At 37.8% G+C, this 16,768-nt stretch overlaps 1 protein-coding gene across 1 annotated transcript in view; it reads right to left on the reverse strand.

Moving 5' to 3' along the window:
• KLHL2 (kelch like family member 2) overlaps positions 1-16,768 on the reverse strand; it is a 79,844-nt gene that overhangs the window by 37,888 nt on the left and 25,188 nt on the right. Inside the window, exon 4 of the mRNA XM_053911166.2 lies at positions 13,093-13,214. Within this exon, the coding sequence (XP_053767141.1) occupies positions 13,093-13,214 (122 nt within the window). The remainder of the gene's footprint in view (positions 1-13,092; positions 13,215-16,768) is intronic.

The raw sequence follows: 16,768 nt of genomic DNA on the forward strand, positions 1-16,768 counted from the left end.
TCAAATGCTATCATTCTGCCAAATAGAAAAATAAATTTTTTTTCATCTAGATATGTTGATTTCCAACATAAGAAGACACATAAATGCCTGACAGTGTTTTTCTCTGGAGATGTTTTCTGCAATGAACAAAGAAGTGGGGGGAAAGCTAGCGCTGATTAATGAAGACGAGTGGAACACTAGACATGGAAGACAGCCGAGCCAACAATTAGCACCCGGGTGACACTCTTACACCAGCTGCACGATGCTTTCATCCTACTTCATGCTGTTTGACAAGCCAAATTACACATGAAATGTTTCGCTTAGACAAGTACATTCCTTCTGCTTGGCTATTAGGATCTATAGTTTATTTTCAGCGGGGGTATTTATTTACTCCATTGGGGGAAATAATTTATATAGTAAGCCTTTTAAATCCTGAGCCATTGACAGTGTGTTTATGGGAAGATAGGACCATTGGTCTGATTGCTCCATATATAGGATTTCCAGATGTCTATGAAAACATGCAGACCTGAAACTCACAACTCAGTCACTATTAACTGTACAGTAAGTACACTGCTCAAAGCAGATTTTTATTAATTTCCAATCTATTTTATATTCATATCAGAAGCATCTGTTTGTTTAAAGTGGAAGGGCCCTGCATGCCACCAGCAAGGACCTGAAAAGAAACAAAGAAATAGCTGTCCAAATGCCACGAGCAGAGAGAAGAAATTATCCCCACACTTAAAGAAGCTATTTGGTGTTGAACTAAAAAAGTCTCATTATGAAATGTAACTTATAACTTTCATTAGTAGACATCTTCTAATATCTGCATTAGGTCCCCAGTTTATAAATAAATCGTTTCACAAGTTGATTTTCTCAATTGGTTGTTTGATGCTCATTGCACATTTACTCATAGAAACAGTATTAAAAATAGTTATAAACTATAATATCAATGAACACAATATTACTACCTGACCGCTGTGACCTTAGAGAGTATGGGGTACAGGGAAGAAGAAATTAAGTTTCCTTCCTCTTTCTGGGATGTAGGCCTGGCCCAGTACAGTTTCAAAACAGGAAGTGTTTGCTGTTGGCATCCTGCCACCTCAATCTCACTTCTACATCTCAAAGCCCTAAACCTCAGCCACCAGGAGCCAGGCCTCTGCTCTGTGCACCCAGCTATGATTGATTCCCTACCCGGATCTGCCTTTCTTGATTGCTTAGTATTTCATTCCCTAAATGCACCTAGCTCCCATCCCCCTTTCCAAGGTCCATCCCTCAGGACAGCTACTGCCAGCAGGGTCAAAAGGAAAGGCATCTTATTCACTCATATTAATGGTTAACAGTGCATCACCTTCCAGGACAAATCCCTTCCTGAGGCATTTAAAGTTCTAAGAGGCTAACTCTTAAGCAGAATATATCTATAATTGATGCCATTTCCAATGGTATAAAAAATGAAGGGGTAAGAACCCCAAAACACCAATCCAAAAGAACCTATGCACCCCAATGTTCATAGCAGCACAATTTACAACAGCCAAGTACTGGAAGCGACCTAAGTGTCCATCAGCAAATGAGTGGATCAAAAACTATGGTACATTTACACAATGGAATTCTATGCAGCAGAGAGAAAGAAGGAGCTTATACCCTTTGCAACAGCATGGATGGAACTGGAGAGCATTATGCTCAGTGAAATAAGCCAGGTGGTGAGGGACAAATACCATATGATCTCACCTTTAACTGAAACATAATCAACAAAAGAAAAAAGCAAACAAAATATAACCAGAGACATTGAAATAAGAACAATCTGACAATAGCCAGAGGGGAGTGGGGAGGAGAGAGTGGGGAGAGGGGTTTTCAGGAGCTACTATACTATAAAGGACAGATGGACAAAACCAAGGGGGAGGGTGGAGGCGGGGAAGGGAGGTGGGTTTGGCTGGGGTGGGGTAGAGGGGTGGGGAGAAAATGCAGACAAGTGTAATTGAACAACAATAAAAAAAGATGAAGGGGAATAGTAAAGGTAGTATGAAAAAAAAATTGTGGGGCCTGTTTGAAAGCCATCTCTCCTCTACTGTCCTTTTACAGCTGTTTTTTCCCATTATTTTTAACCCAAAGTTTCACTAAATCAACAACTTATTCACCAGTGGCTCAAATGTATAATGAAAACAGCATCTATCTTGCAGACTTGTTGAAAAATTAAATTAGATGGTCAACCATTCAATACAGTGCCTAGCACATGACCAGAATAGCACTAGTTCTAATTCAAGGACTTTTTTCTTGGATTAAATTTAACAGTCAACCCTATGACAATGGAGTTCCAGGACTTCCTCTCTCCCTCACAAAATGATATTCTATGCTGGACCACTCACAAAAAGCATAAGATTCCTTCCTTTTTTTAATCAAATATTCTCAAAGTAAAGATATAATCAAGGCCAATTTGGAAAAGAACACACACAGCAAACAAACATGGGAAAAATATTTGATACCTCACTAATTATCACATAAATATAAATTAACACAATGAGAAAGCACCTTTTATCACTACTGCTAAAATTTTTTTTAACAACATGCATTCAGGTCAAGGTAGAGTAAGCCTTGGCACCTAGCACATTTTGCCATCACTGCAAACTAGTCAACTCTCTTAGAAAGCCAATAGGCAACCTCTATCAAGAGCTACCAAAAAACAGAAGTTTAAAGCCTTTGACCCTGGAAGTATGTTTCTGGAAATCTACCCTGAGAAAACAGTTCACAAAATTGGAATAGGCTACAATCCATGAATTTTATTTTAGCATTACTTGTACGAGTAGTGGGTAAAAACAGAAACAACTAAAGATTTAACAATATGGCAACAATTAAGTAAATAATGTTGAATCTTCATGATGAAAAATTATAATCAGTGACAGACAATGAAGACTAATAATCGTTTTTACAAATCTAATATTTCTGAAATATTTGTGATACACATTCATATCATAAAATTAAATGGACACACAGCTTTATTCATATTGGAAAACCTTAATGTAGAGCAAAGTTCTCTTGATTTCAAGGAAGTTGAAAATAAGAATGTTGACAGAGACAGAAAGAACAAACTAAACATTTCCACAAGGTTTATTTTTTGACACAGAGTAGACATAAGTGAAAAAAGTTGTCCACTGATCTTCTTAAGACAACAGTGCTCCTTGCCCTCACATCCAATCAGTTTCCTAGTTCGCAGCACTGTTTCTGCATCCAACCCTTCCTCTTATCAGAGAATGTAGTGCCATAACTTAAGCAGCTTAACCCAGTCCTAAGCAACAAAGGGCCTGTGATCCTTTGTTCTCCAGATCCAGTTCCAGCCCACATGCCCTTCACTGCTTCTAACTAGGGCCTGTCTAACTGTGCCCTAAATAATGTAGCCCTACTGTGCTGTGCACTGACCAGTTTCTCCAGAGGCTGAAATTCTGTCCCTGGGTTCCTGCCCAGAAGATGCAGAGTGCTAGTTCCCAGGCTCCTCTGTTCCTGTCCCATTCCTGCCAGGATCTCCTCCCTGGCTCAGCTTCCACTCATCCAACAGGGCCTGCAGTTCCTAGTGGGCATTCCCTTGTTATTCATCTAACAAATATTTATTGAGCTTCTAGTAAACAGCAATCACCAATCTAGGTTCTAGGGATATGGCAGTGAACAAAACAGACAGATACAGCTACCACCCTAGAACCTAGATCCTAACACTAGCGCTTACATTTAATATGAGCACGTGCAGGATGTACCATCCCAGCACTCCTGCCTTTCAAAGTGGCCTTCAGATCCCAGAGGCTAAAGTCCACAAGCACTGAAGGACTCAGGAGCTGTAAACATTAGCCCTGAATCTGTCACTGAGTTCCCAGCCTCAGGAGCAGAACACAATTAGTATAAAAAGAATGCAGAATGAAATCACACCACAGGCTCTGGAGTCAGAGAACTCTACCCTTGAATGCTGATACACTCCATACTAGCTGTGTGACCCTAGAAAATCACTTAGCCCCTCTGAGCTGCAATTCTCTAATTTGTAAACAAACAAACAAACAAAAAAACCAAAAATTGTCCTGAACTTTATATAAACTAAATGAGGTAAGTACTTAGCAAAGTGATTGGAACATGGAAAGTAGGCAGCCCCTTCTTCCCAAATAAATATTTTATTCTATTTCTACTATCATTTATCTGAATTAATCTACTTTAATCTCTTGTTTAGTCCCTGCTCTCAAAAATTCTTGAGTTCCTGAAACTCAAAAAACATGACTGGTAGTCTCTCTACTAACCAAACATGCATTTCACTTCTACAGATCAAAATTTCCTTCTCTATCTCCATTGGATCATCCAGGATTCTTCCTTCCCACAACCTCAGAACTTCATGCATAAGTCAAGAAAAGACTAACAACAGACTATCACTGTCTCCATGTCCACCTTCCAAAATCAGAATTTATTTACTTATTTATTTTGTTTTGGAAGTAATATAGTTAGTTTTATTTTGAGGTTTATTTTGAGGGCAATCTTCGTATGTCTAATGGTACTAGAAGAAAATTTCCTTCTGTAATGAGGCTTTCAGGACTTCCGGAAGGAATCCGTAATCAAGGCTGGTTCCTTTTGTTCTTTTTTTTTGAGTATATTTTATTGATTATTCTATTTAAACTGGTTAGGTCAGGGTGTTAAGATTGAGGCATCAACCCACTGTCTAAAGAAAAAATTGAGACCAATGAGTACCACCTTCAGTAGGCCTCAAAAATGTTTTTTTAAAAATTAAAATAAGCAAGTACATTTAAGGGAATAAGATTATCAGTTAACTTAAAGAACAGAGGTTAAGAGGTCAACCTGTTACAAGGCCCTAATGACACATCTGGCTTTTCAAAGGTGCTGCATGAATGTATTTATAACTGTGAATGATAATTTCCAAAATAACTGACAAATACTGTTTTCAAAATGATTTACCTTCATTGTCTCCTTTTTGGGGCAGCCATACCGAGACCAAGGGAAGCAATGCAAACAGCCCCTGGGGCACTGCATTTATTACACACAACTCCCCCCTCTCCCTCTCCTTCTCTCCTCTCTTTCCTTTCTCTCCCTCCTGCCTTTTCTTTCATATGTGCTCCATTTTCATCTTCTTCCTAAATTGATTTATATTATTCAGAGGCCCCCACAGATTACTAAATTTATTCCAACAGAGGTTTTTTTTCTAAGACTGAGCAGGCTGCAAAATTTTTTTTAATAATCTCAATAATTTTTAAAGATTTTTTTGTATTCTTAAATATGATGCTAAATCAAAACACAGACACACAGACAGACATGCACACACACATAACACACTCTCACTTCTTGGACAAATAGCTCTTTTTCAGTTGTATGTTATTTTTCACAAGAAATTATTTTATATTCTCTTCTCTCAACCCTGTCTGTAATAAATATTCATTCACTATCTCCCAACTTTATTTCTCAAAGCCTAAGCTTGACATGAAAGAAGAATGATTTTAAAATAAGATCAAATTATTGTTGGAGAATAAAAAGTGAGAAAATTAGAAAAAAGCACAGGGTAAGCAAAATAGTAATAAAAAACCAAATCACATTTAACAGGCAATTAAATAACTTCATTCATCTTACTGATGCCTCTCCCTGACCCCCAAAAGGAGCTTAATTATACCATGTGGTTGTTCTCAATGACCCTTAGTCAAGTGCTTTAAGTCTAATTCATAACAGCCAAAAAATTTAAACACATGTCCATCAACATGCTATATAAATCTGTACAACAGAATCCTCGGCAATAAAGAGGAACAAACTACTGAAACAAGCTGCAAAACAGATGAATTTCACAAGCGTTATGTTGCGCCAAAGAAGTCAGCCTCAAAAGAATGCATTCTGTATTGTCCCGTTTACAAGAAGTTCAACAAAAGGCAAAACTAATCTATTACAGTAGAAATCATTATCAGTGATTGCCTGAAGTCAGGGGTGAGGTATTTATTGGGAAGAAGTTTGGAGTCATAAATGCTTGATTTAGGTGTCAGTTAATGGGTGCATGCACTTGTTAAAACTTAGTAAAAAGAACACTTAAGATCTATGGTATGTAAATTATACCTCACTAGGGAAAAACAATGAGCGCTTTAAGCCTACACCAAGAGATTAACCAGAAGGTAGTGGAAGGCATTTATATATTATGAAACAGTATTTTTAAATGGAAAATAATCCTATCTGATAGAATCCAAAATTTAAAAAAGTAAACAAAATCAAATGTATTTACATGACCAGATTTCTACAGTTGTATTCATAAAGTTAATTCAAAATAGAAGCTTGTGAATATGTTATAGAACAATATATGTTATAAAGCTACAGAATTATTTTTTACAAAACGTAAAGTTTTGCCCTGACTGGTATTGCTCAGTGGGTTGGGCATCGTTCTGTGGACTGAGGGGTCACCAGTTCGATTCCCAGTTGGGGTACATTCTGGGCTGCAGGCCAAGACCTCAGTTCAGAACATGCAAAAGGTGGCCAATCAATGTTTCTCTCACACATCAATGTTTTTCTCCCTTTCTTCCTCCCTTCCCCTCTCTCTAAAAACAAATGAAGTCTTTTAAAAAAATAAAGTTTTCATAAATTCTGTATCCTAGAGAAAGGCACAAGTATACTTAAGTGAGATGATCTTCAGAAACATTAATTTTGTTAACCTGACAATAGGATTAAGACATCAAGGTCCAAAAGGTAATGATATTTTTAAAAACTGTATGTCAACAATGCTAGGGTTTATAAAAACTTTGGCTGATATCAAAGCAAATATGCCAGAACCACAGGTTATTTAACAATGGTGGACTCTCACCATGGATGGTGTGGCTCAGTGGATTGAGTGTCGGCCTGCAAACCCAGGGGTTGCCGGTTCAGTTCCCAGTCAGGGCACATGCCTGGGTTACAGGCCTCGTCCCCAGTGAAGGGCACGTGAGAGGCAACCACACATTGATGTTTCGCCCTCTCTTTCTCCCTCCGTTCTCCTCTGAAAATAAATAAACAAAATCTTTAAAAACAAATAAACAATGCTGGACTCTCACTACCTAAACAGGTTTGGAGAAGAGTACCCTGATCACTGAGTAGAAGCCTGATACAAACACACTATCCCACTCAGGCAGCACAACTAAACAACATGAGGGAAAGACTAAGGATCCAGGAAAAAATCCACCGAATGAGGACTTTGGTGTATTTCTAACTATTCTCATCCCTGCTCAAATTACTACCACCCTGCTACAAGATGCTACGTCATAATCAAGATAAGAGTCATTTTTTGCTCATCAAGATAATGCCTTTTATGTACATGAACCAACCTACTTAAAACATGAATTACAAAAATGACTCAACTGTGTGGACAGATATCTTCAAGACTATACATTTTAATAATATAGAACCACAAGTAACTTAATTACTAATGCTTCCAGAGTACCTAGCTTTCCTACAAACACAAACTTAAAAACTATTTCAAGTGTGATGTCCAAGTTTAATAAGCTTCTAGATTTTCTCAAGCTAGCTGACCTCAATGGCTTCTTCTAAATTTTTATTTTTAAAATTTTATATCTTTCCATCATCATTTATCCCCCCATACCCTCTTCTACCTCTACCCACCCCCCTCCCCTACACAATTGTCCATGTCCATGAGTTCTTTGTTTTTTTCTTTTAATGTGTTCTGTATTCCTAACTTTATAGAGAGAGTAAAAGATCATTTAATTGGTGTCACAGGAGAATGAATGTTCTAGTCAAATATTTTAATTAAAGTTATGAGGATTACTACCATTAGCACCATCATTACCAGGAGCCTCCAGCTGCCCCCTGCAGCACCTCATTCAAACCTGAATTTGTCACTCATCCTTGAACATTTTACTTTGGACTGCATGCTACCCTCAGTTTAATAAATATTTATTTTTTAGTGCTTGCTCCCCCCGTTCAGTGCCTCTATTCCTGGCCCCATTCATCTCTGACTCATGCCTCAACTCCAACCAGGCATTTACTGAGTCCCAACACGTCTCACCTCTTCATAAACCAGTTACCTAACAATGTAACGAGGTCACGTGTTGTTTAACTAGCAAAGCCAAGATTCAAATCCAGTCTAAGTCTATACTCTATTTATTTATTATGCTTTGTTCCTTGTTAATTTTTTGTAGCATCAGGATTTAGTACTGGACCAAGGACTTAGCAGATACTCCACCAATGTCTATTTAACTGATAGGGTGTCTTCAAAATTCATTTTTAAGATAAATATCCATCTAATGAGAATTTCATGTCAATGTTTATGTAAATGATGCAGAAATGCATGCAGCAAAAGCACTCTTTACCAACCTCTGCTCATCTACTCACCTGATTACCAGCAACCGAATCTCCCATACCCTCTGTAAAGTGTACTCTCTAATACGCTCGCACATTTCTGCCCCTCGACCAGAGTTGCACTTTATCAACTTATTCATGTTGGATTTGCTCCCAAATCTGTTTATGACACCTGCATTTATTATTAAAATTATGTAATTTACATAAATATGTATAATCCAATAAAATGTGAGTGTAAAAAGACAGTTGTTTCTATGAAGACTAAGTTGATTGCTTCAGAATCACTTGACCAATGTGTTAATGCAAAAAGAAACTTCTTAATCCTATTAGACATGGGGGGAATGAAAAAGAAACTGTAATTTGAAGACGACTTTGCACTGACATTTTAAGTGTCTCAGTTCTTGCTGCACTTACAAAGACTGGAAAATGAGAACTGATACATCATTATGAGGTGGTATGTGCAAGCAGGAGCACATGGGTCTCCAAGCAGCTGACCATGCTTAGTTTTACAATAACAAATCGGCATACAATTGTACAGTTATGTGTTTTAGGTTAAAATAACATATTTAGAGTATACACTACATATATTCTTTTTTAGTGGTTTCTCCACTTTAACAGCTGTTTTCGATGAAGTGGTCAACCATATTGACTGGCCCTCCTTTTAGGACCGACTCAGGGGTAGAGCACCATAAAACAACACATGCTGGCACTTCCTTCCTGAAACAAACCAACCAACCTGTCCCACACCACCAATAAAGTAGACATGTTACGTTGAATTTTCTCCTGTACTCAGCCTGGGTTAACACTCTTGTGGGTTCCTTACCAAAAATTAATTTTAAAGGTCTCTCAAAACACTCTCACTTAAATTCTGTTCCATAAATAAATAAATACTGTTCCTTTTCTAAAAGGATGAAATTTTCTATCCTAAATAATTTCAATTTATGCAATATACAAGTTTCACCAAATGTTTAAAACCCATCCATTCAAAATTATCAGATGTTCATTAAAATCTTCTGACATGATAAAAGTTCTAATGAAGACAGGACCAGTGGCTAGCTAAACACTCACAATATGTGGGAATGAAGAATCTGCTCACATTTGTCATTGTCTATAAACATTCTTACCTTTGTTTTTCACACTTACATCAAGTGAAAAACTCTTACCTGCCTTTACCAAGCCAAAACAAATTCCCCAAAGCTGAGAAGTAAAAATGTATGTAACAAAACCACAAATTTAGCAATGAAGTAAATGTTTTTAAAAATTCAACCTCCTTCAGGATTTTCCAAAAATGTTAATCAACACATAAAATGAAGAATAAATCTCCCATAATTTTTGGATAATAAAAAAAACTTTTTAGTTATAAAAGTATTCTTTTTGAATTTATAAACTCTCTTTTTAAGCAACACTAGTTAATTACAACTTAATAGTTGCTGTGTGATGTTGAACTAATTACCTAACCTTCTTGAGCTTCCTCATTTATGAAATGGAGTAATACCTATCTAATTTGGTAATGAATATGTAAAATGCCTAGTGGACAGCTGAAAATAAACTCATGAGAAACCCTTCCTACGTATATAAAGCCAAATATTCTTAATAGCAAGGGAGGCAGAGAGACAACAAGCACCTGAACTCTCTCAAAGTGTATGCAAAACTCTGTGCATACATGCTTATATACACTTTACTTGGGAAAGGATCTACAGGTTTTCATCTGATTCTCAAAGTAAACAATGACCCCCAAAAGTGTAAAAGCCTAATTTATAGTAGCCTTTGGCTTTCCTGTCTGTCCCCAGACTCATAAAGTTTATAAAATTTAACTGAAAACTCTAGACAAAAGGTAAATGTAAATTACTTTACTCAGAATAACTGCAACAAAAAGTTCAGTAAAAAGCATGATCTTGATAAGATATATATTCTCCTTTTATTTCTCTTTTAAAAAAATAAACAAACTTAAAAAATACTTGGCTCAAATTATTTCTCGGCTTTGCTGTAAATAAAACACCCAAATTCAAACCCAAAATTTAAAAACACAGAACAAAACAAACCAAAAAGAAAACAGCAACATACACACAAACAAGGGAATCTTAAATAGCCAAGAATTAAAGCCCTATTACCTGTATAATACAATACAATAACAACTGTTCCTTCTTTGGAGTTATTTTTTCAAATTACTTCATCCCCTCATTCTGATTCAAAGTTAACAACCTTAACTGCAAACACTTATTATCTATGTGTTTTTAATGCATGTAATAAGGGGACTGTAAGGAATCACAGAAGGGACCCTAAACTAGGAACCAGGGAAAGCAAGGTTAGGCTCCTGTTCTGTCACTTTCTGACTCACGCAGCTGGACCTCAGCACTCTACAGTACTGTGATTCTACATAAAAACATGCAATCCCACAGCAAAAGACTAAGACATCTGCTATCCTAAAATTGCATTTCACTTTATTACTAAAACAGAAACTTACAAAAGGGAGGTCACCTGACAAAGATGTGATTCTACTGAGAAAATGTGCCTAAAATAATTAACCTTTGAATTAGACAGTTCTGTCCCCTCTCTCGAGGCAGGCATACTAGAGCAGAGCTTCTGTTGGGGCCATTCCAAACTTCAGCTGAACATGAATAAGAACACTAGATACCTCTCACCACACCACTTCTTTCCTTAAGGTGAACAGCTCTTAGAAGAAAGATTTAACAAACTATAGACAAACAAAAATAATGACAGATAAACCCTTATTTGTATTTCACTGAAAAATACTTGTTATGGAAAAGGCAGTTTATTTTAATTGATTTTACTTCCAAACTGCCTTTTCCAAAACAAGTTTTTCAATGAAATATAAAGGCTTTAATATCAAAAAATAAAAAAAAAAACTTGGAGGTAAAAAAAAGAAAAAAAGTAAAGCTTTATATACCAAGATACCCATATGTTGAAAAGACATGCCTCTTCTCACACACACTTGAAAAAACAACTATATGAATGTTAAGCATTTAATAAGTGGGCCAAATACAACTCTAAATGTGTTCCTGTAAGAGCTAAACAATATACACCAAAGCCAAATTAGGATGGCAAGAGGTTTTCTGAAAGGCTGTGATGACTAAAACTTCAGGACTAGAACATGACACTTACTAAAAGAAACCTGAGAGGCATCCTCCACCACAAGAACTACTACAACAGGCATTCTGGGCTGAGCTCACAGTCCAGTCCCCTAGGCCTACAGTATGTTTTCCAATTTCCCCCATGTGGTACATTGTGTGAATCAAAGAAACCAATCAGTAATTCATTTGCTGAAGATCAGACATAAAACACAGTGAGGCCCATGCACTTAAATTATTTAAAAGAAGGAGCAAAAAGCAACCCAAGATAAGGTCTTGTTGAAAATAATGCCAGAGAATCCAACAAATAGCGAGCATAACTGTACAGAAAAGACCAGAATGAGAGAACATGTTGGGCTGTCATCGCATGACACATACCAAACACTTCCTGCCATGTTAGAAAAAAAATGTCCACCTAGCACCCAATTCACAACTTGATACGTGACTTCAGCATCAGCCAAGGGTTTTTTAAACACTTGACCTCATGAGCAAGACTTCCAAGCAAAGGTTAATGAGGCCATCTGGAAAAGACCACCACTGACTGCCAATATTTCAGATTTAATAATAAGAGCAGGTCTTATCAAGTTAAAGCACAAAGACATCAATCTCCACATTCAAATATTTTGTAGCACATTTCAACTAATTAATTATAAGGGACAAAAGATTGAACCCACAATTTCCTATTCGTGCAAGTAGAATTTAAAGATTATTTCTTAAGAAGTCAGTCCTAATTCATCTTGTGGTCCTCAAAACACACGTTGATATGTAGGAAGGAGTATAAATAAATAAAAACTTTTATATAGATGGCAATTTGGCATATCTATCAAAAATTAAAATATGCATGTACCCTCTGGCCCACAAATTACATTTTGAGGAATCTACCCCATGAAATTTTTGGATGCAAATGTAAAAACGTTAATTCACTACAGTACTTTGTAAAGGTGAAAAATCGTATTGCTGATTAACATATGGGGTACCACACAAAGAATGAGCTGGACCCATGTGTATGGAAGTATAAAGAAATCCAAGACATTTTGTTCAGTGAAAATTGCAAGCTGCACAACAGATACAGTAAAAATATATTTATGTCAAGAAAACTGTGTGTGTGTGTAACTGCATAGAAAATGGTCTGGAAGAATTCACACAAACAGAGGCTATCCTCTGAGGAAAGAGAGTGGATCAGTGTGAGTGGGCTGGGGTGGGCAGGAGGGGAAGGGCCATTTCAAACACAAACTTTCACTTTCTACTCCACATACATCTGTATTATTCAAACATTTATAGCATATAGATAAAACTGTTGATCTTTACAGAAAGAAAGATGCAATGTCTAATTTTAGCTAAGCTGTAGAAGCACCTGAAGAGAATGCTAAAATAATAAAAGAAGTAGTGGTTGTTGGTAGTCAAAAACATCCTTTGTGACTTTAACCTTCAAGGGAATAAAAGACAAATGTGGGCGGCATCAATCAGCAGTTACAAGTGAATATGACAGTGTTTTCATAAAAGAACAAGCGCCAAAGAACAAAAGGATTTGCATCTTAGAACTTTAAATATAAAAAATACTGAAATCAGGAACATTATTAAAAAGATATAATCATTCTAAATGCCTCTTAAAATTAGTTTTAACAGTGAATTCTATTACTTTGGTACAAGATGTATTCTGGGTGGTATGCACTTTTGACTTACAAAACTGGCAGATCATAAAGCACTAAATGGTATGCGGTGTTTATCTTACCTGTACATTTTCTTCTGTAACCTGGATTTCTGCAGTGTAAACATAATCAATTAGCATCCTCAGGGTCCAGCCATCTACCTCTTTTATTCGAACTCTCTTTGCTCGGCTCTCACTCATCTCACCTAAAACACAAAGGAGAAGAGAGTGACACTACAGCAGGGTACCGCTGCGGAAATATCAATGCCAAGGCAGACTGATCCATTTTCTTGCCACTCACTGTATTCGGTAAGCACCTCATCAGACACTTGTTGCAGGCCTAAAGCACTCCCCTACCTCCCCTACAAGCTTGCCTGAGCAAACCATAAGATGTACTCTTGTTGCCACTTGTACCTGAAAAATCACATCACAACAATGAACGTGCCACATGTCCAACTGCATAACTATAACACCTGTGTCATTGTAGGTTCAGCACCCAATGCTGTCCATGTTTTTTTTTGTTTCTGTTTTGTTTTTTCGGGGGGGGGGGGGGCATTCTTCCCAGCAGTTTTATTTTTGTTTTGCATTTCTACTCATGACCAGAAGAGTCACAGTGTTTCCCCTCTAGCTAATAGCATGAGCACTTGCTAAAAAGGACCCGTTTGGTTAGCAGCATCCATCCAACAAGCACACCAGTGCCTGCCACGGACATGCACGGTCTGCACTGGACACAGAGGCTCTGCCGTCATGGGGAGGACACAACTGTCATGAAGGAAACAATAAGAACACGGTTACACAACATGCTGAGGAAATGCAAGACAAAAGAGGGATCACAAAAGGGTTACTCAATGGCAAAGGCTTGTTACAAAGATCTTCTGGCACAGGTTCCATTCCTGTTTGTCATCTGTGGTAACTTCATCCTGAAGTCATTTCCATGCCGGCACTTCTTACTAAACCCAGAGACCCTTTTACATCACTGCCTACTAAAAAGTGGTACAGGACCTCCCTCCTAGTACCCACAGAATTAATTAAGTATTCAGGGATCATAAATAAGATCCTCTCTTGTGGAAAGAAACAGGGAAACAGAAAGGAGAAGGGATGGCCCCTAAACCAAAGGGACTTAGGAGAATAAGAAGTAGCTTTATGTGTGGACAACAAAATGACCCAAGACATGGCAAGGCATAAGCAATCAAATGGTGGGGAAAGAAAACTTCAATTAAAAATGACAAGGGCAGTCTAAAAACAATGTCAAGAGCAAAAAGATTGCTTTCTAAAACTCATCATATTTTAAAGATAAAAGCAGCAGCATGAAAAATGATGCTGGTGTCCTTCACCCTCACTTTAATCAGGCATCTACTGTTACAAAAGGGACACAACGACCTCAAGATTTCCTAAAAGTTCATTTCTTTTTCAGATACAGTGCACTGTCAGAGACTGTAAACTATCAGAAAAGCCTATCATTGCAGCATTATTCACAGCGGCCAAGACACGGACACAACCGAGACGTCCTTCGATAAATGACTTGGTAAAGAAGATGTGGGACATATACACGACAGCCACAGGAAAAGATGGAACACCGACATTTGTGACAACATGGATGAACCTCAAGACTACGGCACTAGGCAAAATCAGTCAGTCAGGAAAAGCTAAGGACCATATGATTTCACTCGTATGTGGGATATAAAATCAAAACTCAGACACAGACAACAGCATGGTCGTTACCGGTGCACAAGGGGTGGGGAGTACAGTAAAGGGTAAAGGTGACAGAAGATGATCTGACTTTGGGTGGTGGGCACACAATGCAATATACAGATCATGGATCAAAAAAATGTACACTTGAAACCCATATGGTCTCATTAACCAATGTCACCCAATAAATTTAATTTAAAAAAAGAAAAGCCTAAGGGACTCCATAACTACACAAAATTCCTTTGCAAACATAAACCCTTGGAGGGAAAAAAAAAAATAGTAGTGATGTACATTTAAATGCATGCTTCCCTGCAGATTATCTCTGACAAGGTCTCAGAAAGAAGCTGTTCTCCTAAGAACTAAAATATCTCAAAAACTACCCTACTTCCCAGGAGGGAAAACATCCATCAGTGTCACAAGGGAAGGTACTAGTTAAGAGAAAAAGGTACATATGTCTATATAGCAGGAAGATAGGAGACTGGATTATGTGTCTGCTGTTAAAGCACATTTCTCTTCCCCCCTAAAGAAAAAAGGGGGAAAAGGAGGGCTGAGGAACATGGAAAAACAATTCTTTATCTGCATATAAGGTATCTTCCGCTATCCTTCTGGATCTTGTGGACAGACTAGATTTGTATCATCTGGAAGCTCTTTTGTGCCAAAAGTAAAGATACTTTGGTGGACTTCCCACATGGACTTTTATTTTTTTATTTTCTATCCTCACCCAAGGATATTTTTTCATTGCTTTTGGACAGAGAGTAAGGGAGGGAGAGAAACGTGTATGTGAGAAACACTGATTGGTTGTCTCCTATACGCACGCCCAGAGTGGGGATAGCACGCTCCCGGAACAGATATCAAATGCTCCCAGACCAGGGACCAAACACTCCCTGACTGGGGATCAAACCCGCAACCTTTCGGTTACCTGACGATGCTCCACCCAACTGAGTCACACTGACCAGGGCTCCCACGTGGACTTTTAGAATTAGCCATATCTAATTGATCTCTAGGGCCCCTGTGATGCGCATACCCCTGCAGGGCCTGGGGCCACACAAAATAAAGCCATGTACCTCTTTCTCAAGGAATGAATTCACTACTCAGGGTTTTGGCATGACTTAGCTTATACAAAAATATTTATAAATATAACTGAAAAACAGTCCTCTACCAAGCAGTTTTTAATATTACAGTTTTTAAAGTATTGCTCTAAAATTCACTTTAGTAATTCACATATTCCTTATGTCATTTTTAATACAAACTGTTTCTCTCCCCAGAAAAGTGTCTACTTTCAGCAAATTCAACCCCAATCATACACAGCTTCAAAAACATTTTAATCATTATTTTTTTGTATTTATAAAAACAAAGTTTGCCACAGACTGCATTGTAAGTTTAAAAATTCCGGTAACCACTAAAAACCAAAATCACTAAGAATGAAGAGTTGTAAAAGCTATTTCAATCTAATTCTAGTTGTAACATAGTACCTTAGTTATTGCCCTTTGCTGTGTTCGAGAAAATCTTTAAACAGTTTGGTTGTGTGAGATTTATTTTTGATGAAGCATTTTTAAAAAGATATCCAGTGATACTGTACCGAGGTCATCTTGTATCATTTTTTACTTCCCATATTTTCTTTGTCTTGATTAGAGTGTTGGTTTCTGTGTAGTAGCTATACTAGGATATCCACACAGATACCGTCACTGAAAACCTAAGAGTCATCCTTGAATCTCCCTTCTTCTTGATCTACCCATCCAACCCACGGTTCACCAAACCCTGCAGAATTAACCTCAGATAGATCTCAAATCAATCCTCTCACCCCTCCATGCCTTCTACCAGTGAGCCACTGGGGCTCTCATCACCTCTCACCAACACCACTGCAGGAACCTCCTTATTCTTTCCCTGCCTCCAGAACGACTCCACAGATCTGACTGTGGCACCCAGAAGCCTTCACTGGTCCCATACAGGCATGCGGGTCTCCTCCACGTCCACCCCTGCTTCGCTATCCAGCCTCCTCTCTCTCCCACTTCTAGACTTAAAATATATCAAGAAGGAACTTTTTGTACTTTTCCCCATACACAGAGCAATT

This window comes from Desmodus rotundus, chromosome 9 (genome assembly GCF_022682495.2).
Source record: "Desmodus rotundus isolate HL8 chromosome 9, HLdesRot8A.1, whole genome shotgun sequence".
Classification (NCBI taxonomy): domain Eukaryota; kingdom Metazoa; phylum Chordata; class Mammalia; order Chiroptera; family Phyllostomidae; genus Desmodus; species Desmodus rotundus.